Source organism: Stigmatopora argus, chromosome 11 (assembly GCF_051989625.1).
Source record: "Stigmatopora argus isolate UIUO_Sarg chromosome 11, RoL_Sarg_1.0, whole genome shotgun sequence".
Taxonomy (NCBI): domain Eukaryota; kingdom Metazoa; phylum Chordata; class Actinopteri; order Syngnathiformes; family Syngnathidae; genus Stigmatopora; species Stigmatopora argus.
In genome coordinates, this window is record NC_135397.1 from 5,662,619 (window position 1) to 5,676,426 (window position 13,808).

The 13,808-nt window shown below is 39.2% G+C and overlaps 1 protein-coding gene across 1 annotated transcript in view; it reads right to left on the reverse strand.

Moving 5' to 3' along the window:
• The window catches only part of macrod2 (mono-ADP ribosylhydrolase 2), a 242,127-nt gene that overhangs the window by 29,372 nt on the left and 198,947 nt on the right, over nucleotides 1-13,808 (reverse strand). Inside the window, exon 9 of the mRNA XM_077612858.1 lies at nucleotides 1,278-1,356. Within this exon, the coding sequence (XP_077468984.1) occupies nucleotides 1,278-1,356 (79 nt within the window). The remainder of the gene's footprint in view (nucleotides 1-1,277; nucleotides 1,357-13,808) is intronic.

Genomic DNA, 13,808 nt, shown 5'->3' on the forward strand with positions numbered 1-13,808 from the left:
TTTGTGCGACCGTATGACTGTTTTCTGTAGTGCCCAGAAAAGTGTCGCAAATGTAGAAGAGCAATAAAGTTGGAGTTGTTTTAACGAATAATCTTATTTATGGCATGTCAGGTATTAGTGTGGAGTCACATCTTGTTGAGTAATAAGGAGACATTTTGTCTGATTGAAGTGCTGATGCTTTTATCCCATTGTATGTAATGATTGCTTTACCTTAGTCACCAGGTAGCAAACATTCTGTCTAATCAGCCCCTGATTGCTTCTGTATAATCCTCCCTGTTGTTATAGGCTTGAAGTCTTCCTCTATTCTCTGTTATTTTGTTTGCCTGGCCCTTTTTGAGAAAGATCCGAATTCTATGGCTGCACTACGGTTACTTTGAGGAAGAAAAAAAAGTCATTCCTCTCCTACATGTATTTTCTTGCAAGAATAGGAGGATCGCGTGGGTGCTGGAGCCTATGTCAGCTAACTATGGGCAGTGTGTGGGGTTCAAAGTCAATTGAATCAGTGAATATGATTTTGGGCTAGTGCGATGACGCTCCACAATGGAATATGATATAACAGTTAAGGGGGTACGGCGATTCCACACATATCAAGGAACAGTAGAAAATAACTACACTGCCATTGCATCTTAAATGTTATGTTTTAGAAAAGCGCAGATAGCCATTTTGTTTTTCCTGTATTGCCGCTTACGGCAAAATGTAGGGCAGTTATCGAGTGACAGCTCTTGTAAGTGGCTCGAGTGATAACTGGAGAACAACAGCGCCAGATTCTCATCTCACAGGACTAATATGATGAGACGGCGACTGGGTATACGAGGGCAGGCGATATAATTAAGGTCTCTACCCAGAATGTAATCTTTCACGATGGCGAGCGGGACAGATGATGGGCGCACACGGGGAACAAAACACTCTCCATCTGGGAGAAGCGAGACGAAGACCTGAGAGCCGCAATTCCGTTGGGGAGGTAGGGGGGTGAAAAGTAAGGTAAATGGGAGGTAATGCAAGGCTGGTAAAGCCAGACAGCCTCAGCTGAGTGGCTCCCGAGCTATTCGACACAATCCTCCATGGAGCCCCCATCAGAACTTGTTACGCCTTCTGCCCTCGCCAAGAAATAACGCCGTTAGCCGAAATGGAGGTTGCTTAGGGAGAGCCATAAAATAGAATGAGAGTCCAATGTAACCGATGTTTATCTTACAAGGAATTGAAGAACAATATCCAAGGATAATAACTATCTTTTACAGTTTGGAAAAAAAGTTGTTTATAGATGACAAATTACCCACCTTCAAAAACAACGGACATTTTTTTCTTGTAGATGGTGAAGTCCGTTTCTAGGAAGACGCAGAAAATAACGCGCGTAACCTGCACAGAAAGAGGATGAAGAAAAATAAAAAAAACAATTAGTTGAAAAGTAAACTCAGCATGTTCAATAACAGAGTAACCAAGTGGAACATTTTGGATATTGGATATTTGGATATATCTTTGGGCATTACCAAGACACAATCAGCTCTGTTCAGGAGTCTGATTAGGTACCACCCCCATTGAGACCACCTGAATTAGCCATTAGAGAGCACTTTTAGCAAATAATCGAGCACATAACCAGAATTAGCATTACCAATTGGGTGCACGTTAGAGCCGAGCAATATCTTTCAAGGCTACAAAAGGAACAAGCAATTTGGAATGCTTTCACTGAGCACGCATTTTACAAAATTAAAATGGCAAATACAGGTTTTTATTTCACAAGTGGGGCTAATAAAGTCATTACTACATTGAAAATATCGTTATAAAATTATGCGCAGCAGCTTGAACACTACAAAAAAAGTTGCATAAATTGATTCAACTTTGTCTTTTTAATAAAACTAAACTAAAGACAGAATATAAATGACTTGGTGATTCACTGTGAATGTAAGAAAGATATGAAATATATTATTATTTGTGAAGAGAAAAAGAACACATAGCTCACAAGCTTTTGTCCCATTCTAGATCCAACACAGGGATAAAATTCAAAAGTCCCCTTTCCTGGTTTTCAAATAGACACAGATTTATAAATAGTTCCAACGTCAGGCCTTGTTGTAAATGTTTGGCAATGCTTCAGTATGACGACATTTTATTTTGTCATCTCCAGTGAAGGCTTGCTCATTAAATCTCATCTCAGTCTCATCAAACAATTACGCAAAGAAAGCTTTTCAAATTGTGTAGACATTGACAATGGTGTTTGTGAGAAGTGATAAAATCCTACAATAATGCATATGACAATGTGTTGGATATTATTCTGCCAGATAGTGGCTTCCCAAGAATTTCATCTGTCTTTTATGAGGCTTAATCCTGAAAGTGATGGCCCACTGAAATAAATCATAATTCCAGCGCCGTAGTCAAACACAAAGAATGGCCTTTAGAAGCCTATTATTACTGCTTGCAACAAGGTGTTCTGTTACTTAACCTAAATTTCTTTTTTGTCATGCTGGGCCCACTGGCACATGCGGGAAAATGAAGTGAGAGATGACAAAATGCATTAGATGACATAAAATAAAATAAAAACACATTACAAATAATCAAGGATTAAATCTAACCAATTATTAGAAATGTAGGGTGCTAATCACTAGTAATGTTGTTTTCCAATCAAACACAGCTCATCAGATGACAATATTAGAAAACAATAATAATAAAGCAATACATTTCGTTTTTAAATGTGCCTTTCGAATGTAGTTTTTTTGTTGTTGTTATTTTGAAATCTCTCATGGTCTAACATAGCATAATGCATTTTACTAAAAAGTTAGTAAAGCTGAATTAGCAACATGAGTTCCTTGTTTGGGGAAACCTAGATACAGACACACTCCATTTGCAGACAGCCTCAGCCTGAAAAATTTCTGATGTGCAAATGTTGTTAAAACCCTAACAACAAATCACCTTTAGATTTAAAATATTGTCAAAAATGATCAATTCCGATGCAATGTGTGTGTATCTAGCCAAGTGTGCTGCTCCCAGCAACCATCAAGGTTGAAAAAGTTAATGGAAGACTAATTAGAAAGATGGAATCCCTGCATGCTACCACTCCTTGTCATTATTCATCCCTGATTGGAGCGTCTTTGCCAAAGGGTGAGCACAACATGAATGGATCCAATGACGAATTCAGGCTGTGATGGTCAGCTTGGGAATCCCTCCCACCCCTTTAAACTTAGGCCTGGACTTTATCGGCATATCTCACTCAAAGGTCAACTCCACAATTTGATGTGGTTTGTTGATAATTACAATTCAGCTGAGTATAGTTTTGTGTATATACATATGTATATACACACGCATATACATATATTTACACATATACATATGTATATACACACAAACACACAAAATATGCCATATTGGCTGCATGCAGGCAATATTTTAGATATTTGGTGTCACCGAATTACATGCTCATTCCTAGATGGTTATAAATTAGTCGGCATATTTCTTTTTTCCGAGTTGATTGTTTGAAAAGTAGCTCATGAGGTAAAATCGTGTGGGCGCCAGCGCCTTACAGTATTTGACAAGCATCGTATGTGTTCACACATGGCTGCGTATGTCATTGTTCTCCAGTCTAACAAGAAGCCAGCAAATTATTCCACTGCCAGGAATATATCCTCATAAAAGACCGCGGCATCAAAGCCAACATCAGTTAGACTTGGCCGCCTTTGTTGTCTACAATGCAAGTCTGGATAGAGGGTTCACTATGAGGCAGGTGGACCACGTCCAGGCCTTATTTGCTGATGTAATTACACACCTGCGTCTCTAGTTGACAGAGCCCGAAACAAGTGAAAAGTGGATGAAAACATCCTTGCAGGCCACAGTCGAATCTCAAAATTCTAATTGCAGTGGGGAAAAAAAAATTGCATGCCCGGTAGATCAACAGTCGGATGTGCTTTGCCGCATTTCATGCAGATGTACCGTTTGGTCCACCTTGATTTTGTTTCCTTCATATCCCAAAGGCTTTGGTTCGAGGTCACCTCAACTCACCCATGCTAGAGTTTGTTTGATGACTGGATTATTTCCCTCAATGCAACTGCATGTTGGAACAAAATTAACCAACAGATGCTACAAAGACATAAAGGCTAGATTTACAATGGCGTCCTTGTGGTGATGAGTGGCGATATCCGATATTTTTGAGTTAGGGGGTCAGAGACATTTTCAATTCCACATGGATTTGCAGGTGACTCATCGCCAATATTTCTATGAGAATTTATTGAGTTAATTACATAAACCATACACAAAGACATCCAAAAGGCACATAAACGGGAGCGACAACACAGAGGGAAGCAGTAGTTGACCTTCAGGTCCTCTCATCAGCGGTCGCCACAGTGGGTAATTCACATGATTTGTTTGGCCAAGTGTTTTAGCCAGATGACTTAACCTTCCCACTAAAGCACGTTTGGAATGGTGCTGGGGACCTGGGTGTTTAGACATTGGCCAGGAATCACAGCTGCACTGGCTGGACTAAAAACTCAGAATGTGGTACCTGTGCATACGCCAACAATAATAATAACACTGGCTGAATTTGGGGTTGTTTATGTAGTGATTGTTGCACAATTGGGCCACATTTAAAGTTCAACGTTGCTTTTATTTTTGCCTGTTTGTAATGTTGGCTGAGGCACCTGTGTGCATTTGTCACGGATCACTGAATTTCAGTGTTGTCAGGAGCGCATATGCTACAGTTTGGGATTCATATCGTGTTGGTTTAATGCGTTAATTTGCTCTTTTGCCTGTCATAGGTCCTATTTGGGTGGAACAAAAATGCATTGTGTAAGAGACAATGTATGTGTGACGACATGACTGTTCTACTTCAAGTCAATGTGACATCCCACATTAAGATTTGGTGGCAAGGGCCACCCAAGCGTAGCTGTGAGAAGCTGCTCAGTTTGACTTTGATTGACCCCGGGCAGAAGCTCCACCTGCAGCAAGCTGAAGCATTATCATTTCAAAGAAGGCCTTAGATAAGGTTGTCCCTTTCAACAAAACGCCTCCATCCCAGACATCAAAGCAGAGGACTGACATTGGACTCAGAGAAATGATGGTTACTACCAAAGCCCAAGAAGAAAGAGCTGGACCGAAGACTGTGAACTCCCAAAGCTGATCGATGTTGGATACTGAATAAATCACAGAAAGGGCACTCGGACGGCTAGTGCAGTCACTGAAATATGTGGTACAAAATGGGAAGCATTTTGTAGATGCTCATGAACAAAATTATGTATGAGTGTTCAGCACAGTGTGACTAAATAGAAGCGATAACATTCTGCTAAGCTGCCTGCTTATTTCATCAGTATAAAACATCACAAAGCGCCTCCTAAAGCTGCATGTAGAACAGAAGATCAAACATTTTGACAGGAAAATGCTGTCTTGCCAGATTTGAAGAAACACTTGCGATAATATATCAGCAATTTGTATGTTAATTCAACAAATCTTATTTCCCCCCCACACACAATTGAGCTCAGCTAGACAGTAGCACGTGTGAGGCATCAATCATGTTATTTCGCCTTTTCAAAGACGACTTGCTTAAACTGAAAGCGGAATTTTAAAAATTCTGCAAAAGAAAGTCCATGTTTAATTCATGACATTGTTATTTTATCCTTTAAGTTTTGAATAATTCTATGAAACATACATTGTGGGTCTGACAGAGGAGGTTGGCTTTATGGATTTTAGATGCGTCAGAAGACTCGAGTCAATGTCAACACGCTAATAATTGAATTAGCCAGTACTGCGCCCCCAACATGAAGGAACATGTCAATAACTTCCTACATGGACCGCAGATATTGTCATCACTGAGGCGAAACAGAATGTTCGCAAAGTGCTTTTGATGAAGAAAAAAATGGAGAATGCCAGCATAAAAGACCTGCAGGTGCTCTTTGGAACAACACTGTCATTTAAATTGGCGAGTAAAATGATGGAATGCTTGGTTTTGAGAATTGTGAGGAATAGTGTGAGGAAGGAAAGGCAAGGATTGGGTCACTTTCAAATGATAAAGATGAGAGGAAGTACAGCCACGGACAAGGTCAGAGGCGAATGATGAAGGAAGGACTAATGTGAGGGCTGCATCTATGATCCATGACGGCATTGGTAATGATGTGACCTCTGGACTCTGCCCTATAACAATCTCTGCTGATGAGGCTGCGGGAGCGTATACGTGTGTCGCTCAGTATGCGGAAAAGATGGACACTGAGCTAAATTGAAAGAAATCTTTTGAGAAGATCTTCCTTTTCTGCGGGGTAGGGAACCTATGGCTCGGGAGCCACATGTGGCTCTTTTGATGGGTGCATATGTATCTCCGTCAACCTGTGATGTAAATATAGAAATAGCTGTTGAGAGAGCTGAGTCCGAACGCACCAATAGGAAGCGTCACGTCGGCACTGTGGCGTTGGCACTACCTTTAGTGCCACTTTAATCATATTTTTTTTTATTACACTCTTCTTGATGCATTCTCACATTGACCCTCGTTGATTAGCAATAGCGTAACTGTTACGACTCCCCCTGGTGGTAAGATGTACCAGGGAGTCGCAACTACCACAGCAGAAAAATGTTGTCAAAATAATGCTAAGACTTTAAAAGCGGTGAAATTACTAAAACAAAATGTACATATTTTCAGGTATGTTTTCTTTTAAATTCTGAGTATTTGAAAATATGAATTGTTTAAGGCTCTCGCTGTCAAAAACTTTCCCGACCCCTGCTGTATGTAGACCGTTAGACAAACCTGTTCAAGATAATGAATCTTGACTAACATCATTTAGGCCGTTGTGTGGGGGAAAATAGGAATTTAATGTTCTGCTTGACATGTTTTACAAATGATTCATCTTTCATGTTTTAGAAGAGAAAGGCATATTTATGCATGTTTTACAGTTTCTGAGATCTAGGGTTTTAAATCTGTGGATTTTTTCGCTGCAATTAGCATTTTTTTTCTTGCCTAGGTTTTCATTATCTTCTCACATTCCAAGAAAACGACGCAAATGAGGACAAGCAGTAGAGAAATACAAAATATACTGACGTTTTCACTCTTGACATTCAAGCAATTAAAGGGACAAACTTTGCCGAACATATGGTGGTAGTAATACGAGTTTTTGCTGTCGTAGATGTTCTTTAATATTCCTAAACATGTAAAGTTGTGCCAACTGTTTTTCCTATGAAGAAGATTTTAATGGACTTGCTTTCATAAAAATAAAAAAATGGCCGAATAACAGCTGGCTGGCCTTCATTGTCAAACTAAACACACACACACACGTTTGTCTGTCTAGTTAAATGGTGAAGAACTATTAGTGCACAATCAATCTTGGAAAAATGAGTTTTGTCGGCCAAGGGTAACAACGATTCATAAATATAGTGCATAGAATAGAGAAAATGTTTTTCACATGATGTAGAGCATGTCAAGCAAATTGTTTTCTTAGAAAATAAGATAATTCATTGCCATATTCAAAAGTTTCTACACTGAATATTTTTGTACAGCAACTTGTTAGATTGTACAGGTTTATTGTACGACTCTGAACATTACATGATTCTACAATGTTACTCCAATTTACAGAAATCCTTTTAACATGCTTCGAATCAAGAACAAACCATAAATTTGAGCCTCGGTCTCTGGAATCAGGGGTACTCGGATGATTCGCCTAAAGACGTTTCGCCGACGGACGTTTGACAGACGGACAGGTCGCCGAATGGACATTCCGCCGAACGTTCATTCGGCCGAACGGCCGTTCGGCCGAATGAAGGTTTGGCGGAACGTCCATTCGGCGACCTGTCCGTCTGTCAAACGTTCGTCGGCGAAACGTCTTTAGGCGAATCATCCGGTCACGGGGATCAGGCCAATAAGAAGCAACCAGCATGGATGTAAATGTAAAGATATACTTTTAGCAGATCCTGTTGCTCAAAGCTCAGACCAATGATGTTACAGTTGCTTCTGTCTTTTTGACAAGCAGTCTTCACGCAGCTATTTGAAAGTCTCTAAGGTCAAGAAAGTGGAAAACATCAAGATCCGCTACTGTGCTTTGAGAAAAGTTTATTATTCCCTGATAAATCATTTTTAATATTTCCCTCAAGAATATGCAGGATATGGATAAGTCAATGTACTTTTTGTGTGCTGTTTTTCCAGGTTGACCTTCTGCTTCCTCCTGTATGTTTGCCCTGCCTCGGCTCCACCCCCTATAGCTCGCTATCTTGGGAAATGTATGGTGCGTGCTGAATTGGTCTCTTTTGGGTACTTTAAAAAGCTTCCAGACAAATGGGAATCCAATCTCAACTCCCACGAGCAAAACTAGCTAAACTGCTTGAGCATTAGTCTGATTTCCAGGGAGGATAACAAAGAAAAAAATCCAGCAGGTCAATGCTACATAAAAGTCCATCATCTGTGGTCATCAGAAACAAATCTCCATATTTCAACAAGCAAAAGTTCCTTTTCTACAGTCACCAATTCCCATCCGTACTTTAAAAAGCAAGAAAACGCAGATATAAAAAAAATCCGTGTAGGCAGTGTTGCCTCTCCAGTACTACTTTCAAATGATAAGAATGCCAGATCTTTTAAAGTTATATATTGCACAAGCTGTTTTTTTTACTTTCCTGCTGAACATTGTGACATAAGGTCCTGGAAGAAATCTCATTAGAAAGCAAATTATTTCTAACTCCATTTAGAGAGCCTATTACTCTTTTATGAAATACATTTTTAGATAATAATGAGAATATTTGGCTCAGTTATTCTTCTTAGGGCAAGGTAGACTTTAAGAAATTGTGAAAATATATATTTAAATGTAAACTGCACAGAACAGTAATATAAAAGTATGAAAAACATTCAGTGTATTAAAAATATTGGTCATAATGTGTCTAATCTGGAGGACTAGATGGGTTGCCAAGGTTAGTTGATGAATCACAGCAATATTTGTGTATGTAAACCCTTTCATTTATGAATAATGATTTTACATTTGTACAGAATTGGGCATTTAAGGGGCACATTCCAGTAGTGCGGTAAAATATTTTACATCAAATTGTAGTAATTGCGTTGCACGGACATATTTTGAAACGGGGAATAAAATCCATTTACGGGAAAAAAATATAAATAAAATTTAAATAGTATAAAAAAATTAAAAAGCATAAAAACGAAGAAGAGTAAAACATATAAAAATAAATGAATAATCATTAAACAAATAAAAAGAAATATATTTAAATAAATACATTTTAAAAAGGTAAAAAATATATACATTATTATTAACTTTTGAATAGACACTGTAATGACCACTGCCTCTGAAACTGTTATTTCTATAAACCCACACACATAAATAGCAATAATGGAATTGAGGAAATCACAAAACATTTTAAGTAATAACATACCCCCCAATTATTCATGTTAAAGGTTGCAGTTTTGACATTTTCGGAAAGAATTATACCAAATGGTTCATCTGGGAATGTTCTTGTTGTGTTCAGCTTTTAACAATACTGTATTCTGGTATTTCCAGATGTTGGTAGCACAGGCTTGCTTAAGTAATTGGGGTCCCTCCGGACCTGTTATGTGGGTTTCTTCCAACAAGATGTTACGCTTGTGTACAGTGTGCAAATGAGTCAAGACGAGGCGGCTCATGTATAACGTGCTTGCTCATTCACTCACACACAAATCAAGTATAAATGTCAATGTGAGAAGGACTCAGAAAAATAAATAAAGAAATAGAGTTCAGACACCATGACCTCACAGATGGCTACTACCATGAGGGCTTGAGGCTTTTATATGGATTGGAGGAAGGGGTTGCAGGAAGCATTTGGAGAGATAAAAATTGTTGGTTGCATCATTAGATTAATGAATGTTACTCTTGTACAACTTCCATGGCTACTGTTATATTGTTACCATCCTTCCTATTATGTAAAAACAGAGTTTAAATTAAAGATGACACTTGTCATATATTCCACAAAAAAGAACTATTCAGTGTGAACAGACTGTCTAGCAGAGATTTGTCATATAAGATATTGCAGTAATATTTTGCAGTTAATTAAATGAGACAGATCCAACATATTAATGTGTTTTTGTTGTGTCAGGTGATTGCTCATTTCAACTGATGTTGCACAATCAAACTAAACATGTAAAAACAAAAATGTCATGTTGAAACCAAGATAGAAAAACAAGAATGTTCACGGTGCGTGTCCACTAAAATAAAAGCAAACTGGCCTGTGTCATTTTAGTCGCTTAAACTCACGGGTTAAAACAAGGAAGCACAAGTGCTCGCTGACTGATTATTTTGTAAATACGTTTTTCCAAGAAGTTGAAGTGCATTAAGTATGAACTTTCTGTAGTAGTCTCTTACACTTTTTGGGGGTGATGGAAAGCAGCTGTGTAATAGTAGACTCAAAGGCCCAGTTAAAGGCTGACATGGTGGCTACACACATCTCACATCTGGATGCCATTTGAAGTTAGACTGAAATAAAAATACGGTTCCAGGATACAATATGAAAGTTCCTTAATTCAACAAATGACTAAAGGCGCATTTTGTTCCTTGTTTCAGTTTGGATCTGATTGTCTCGTTAAGGTTCAATGAATTCTCCTTCAGCACTTTACTCAAAGGGCTTGTTATTTCCCTGGCATCGTTAAGAGACAAAAATATGGAGTCGGACACACACTAAATTGTTGCCATTCTCTCAAGAAAGAAAAAAGAAAACCCTCCAACCTTTACTGACATGATTTGGAATGGATAGAATTTCAAAATGCTCCAAAATAATTGTGGAGATACCCAACAATGACTAAGAGCAAAACATTGATCGACGACTGTGGCCTTCTTTGTCTTTGAATTTTTCAGTTAGCAACAGTTTCACCTACGCGTGTGTTCTTTGATACGAGGAAAAGTCCATTAGTGTCTGTTGTAGTCTTTCCTCCAATGTGCGCAAGTGTGTCATAAGCAGTGGGGTGGTGGGAGGATGGAGATCTATAATTAGTTTCTAATTCCCACTTTATTAGATGCCGAGAGGGCCAGAGTCCTGTCAAAATGAATTTGTCACAGCTTATAAACGAAGGATTACAAAGTTATTGATTTATTTGAGGAAAGGAACAAGCTCAACTCATTGGATGACATGACCTTAGCTCAGTGTCCTCTTGTCAAGGAGATATAATTTAATAGGCGAGCAAAACAAATGAGGGAAAGATGTTGGCATCATAATGTGGGCATTACAGGAGGAGAAAAGGAGAAAGGTTGTTCAACCCAAGTCGGATGTCTTTCAATATTACCAGACACATCTGTGCAACCTAGCGATGGCTACGGCATCTTTACAGAGATAATATTTTTAAAATTTGATTAAGACCATTGGAGGATGATTTAGTCAAGGTTTGCACATGCAAGGACATTGAAGAAATTGATTGCTCACACAAACGGATGTGGAAAATAAGATATGCAACCAGGACTCAACTGCTAAATTAGCAAAAGTGCGACAGTTTTTCCATGTTTGATGTATGAAGAGATTAACTCAACATGCACAATGTCATTTATCGAAATACTTTTTAAAAAAACAAATGGTGATATCTTTTCCCCCCTTAGTCTTACCTATAAAATACATCAGAAATGCAGAACCAGTATTCAAAGCACTGCTAGAGCGTTTAATCCTTGTGTAACTATTTTTGTAGAGTGTGTGCGTTTGTTCCTGCTCTCTTATGGAATTGTCTGTGGTGCAGCTCAGAGTTCATAGACATCCCCCTAGCATACAGCCAGAGCCACTTAAAATATGATAGGGTACCTGTAAGAACATTCACACGAGACCCTCCATCGAGTTGGCCTCATGTGGAAATGTGTGAAGTGTCAAAGTAGCACTCAAGTAGAGCAGCGCTCAGATACCAACCCACTACCCAGAAAGCACCCCAAAAGATCCCTAGAGTAACAATAAAATAGCTTAAGTGTGTCTAATTAGCATGGTGAGTGGATGAAAGAAAGAGACACTTCCCTTGTAGGCAGATCAAATAAAAACACGAAAAACAAATATCAAATGACTTGCTTGCTTAATGGGATATGTGTGGGGGAATGGGAGATTAATGCAATCAGAGACGCGAGTTTGCAGATAAATTGTGGAATAGAATAAGGAATTACAGTGCAATGAAAGGTATGGAAAAACAAGAGACTGATGAAAACAATAAATGTGATTTATCTCTTTTCAGAAGCTGTGGGAAACAAATGGAATGCGTTGAATTTACTATGGGCTAGTAGACATCTTCGTACATTTGAATGCTCTTAGGATAGTAAAGTTTGGAGCTTAAAACACATCTTAAAGAAAAGACCGACCAACCAACCTATCATATACTATGCCACAGGGTCCATCTTAAGGTGAGAAAGATTAAAAACATGTTAACTAAAAAGTTTTGCCACTTTTAAAACTACACAAAAGAGTTCAGAACAGTTCAATAGTGATTTCATAGGGAAGAACAAAAAAACTATTCCGAATGTAAACAAATCAGAGGTCTCGGTGTCCCAGAAAACAGAGTATAACAAAAGCTAGCATCTTGAACCATTTGTAGTTTAGAGGTGACTCAAAGGATAGATGGTGCTTAATTAACTTGACAACCATGGCTGTAATTAATAATGCTAACACAACATCACCTTATATGTGAACTTATAAAAAGACAAACAAGGATAAGTAGAAGAAAACACAGCAGAATGGCTTTGATAAACGAGCTGGCTGACCATGTGACTAATACCAGGAGATTAGCATAGTATCTCCCGCATGTTGTTAATACTTTAAACAAGAACAACAACAACTATTTTCCAAGTAATGTACCCACTATAGGATCTAATTAATGTCCCTGATAAATACATGCCATTAAAGATGTGTCAAGGGACTAATTACATCAACGGGAGATGAGTCTCACAGCCTGCTGTGATCGAAGGTGGGTGGCTTATGAGGAGTAGCACCAATCTATCAAGAAGTGGGAAACCAACCCAATAAGCTCACGCTTAAGAAATTCCCTCCAAGTCCGCCAAGACCCCAAAATACGCTCCCCTTAAACGAAACGCAAGGTACCGAGAGAAGCATGAAAGAGGCCTTTGGAGGGGTAAAGGGGTGTGCATGGGGACACAAGTCTAATTCGGCTGTCTTAAGCACGCTTCTAACCAGGTCCAGGTGGACACCCTATCGCTGACAGGTACACCAAAATGGGTCAAGTCAGCCTCGACGAGGGAGAACGCTCAAGGAGTTCCACATATATCGATGAAAATCCTGTTTTGTTTTGGATCACAAGCGCCAACGTAGGGAAAGTAAGACGAAAGAACATTGACCCTGTGACCTCCATTTTTACACACTCCTATATCACTATTCTGCATGGCTGTATTTTGCCCTTTTCAAATCTCACTTTAAAGGTTGCGTGTTTCAGCGTCTGTGGGCCACGGCTCGGGTGAGTGCACCTCTCCTTGTGACCTACAAAGATATTGTTTGAAAGGAAGTCTATTTATCACGGCTCTCCATTCCACTCTGTGCGAGCTAGAAGAACCCTTCCTCAAACTCAAGTGCAGCTCAACTCTGCACTTTGAAAAGCTTTTTAGGCACAATTGGTCCGCGGAAAGGAAGCCCCGTGCTCGGCTGCTTTGAGAGGTGGAAATGGTGTTCGGGCGCTATTGAAACTTTAATCAGTCTGCGATACATCTGTGCAAGGCTGAAACAGACTGAGCTAGTGACTGGCTGCTGAACTCCGCTCGGCACTGATTACAATATGTCTAGTCTTTGTGTTCTCCCAGTCGGAAGAAGTGCTGGAGTCGAACTGCTTTTTCTGTGTAGAGCAGTTAGGCCACGAGATCGTCCTTTATTCGTTTCAGATTGGTTTGGCTTGATGGTGAACCAAAAAGCTTTTATTT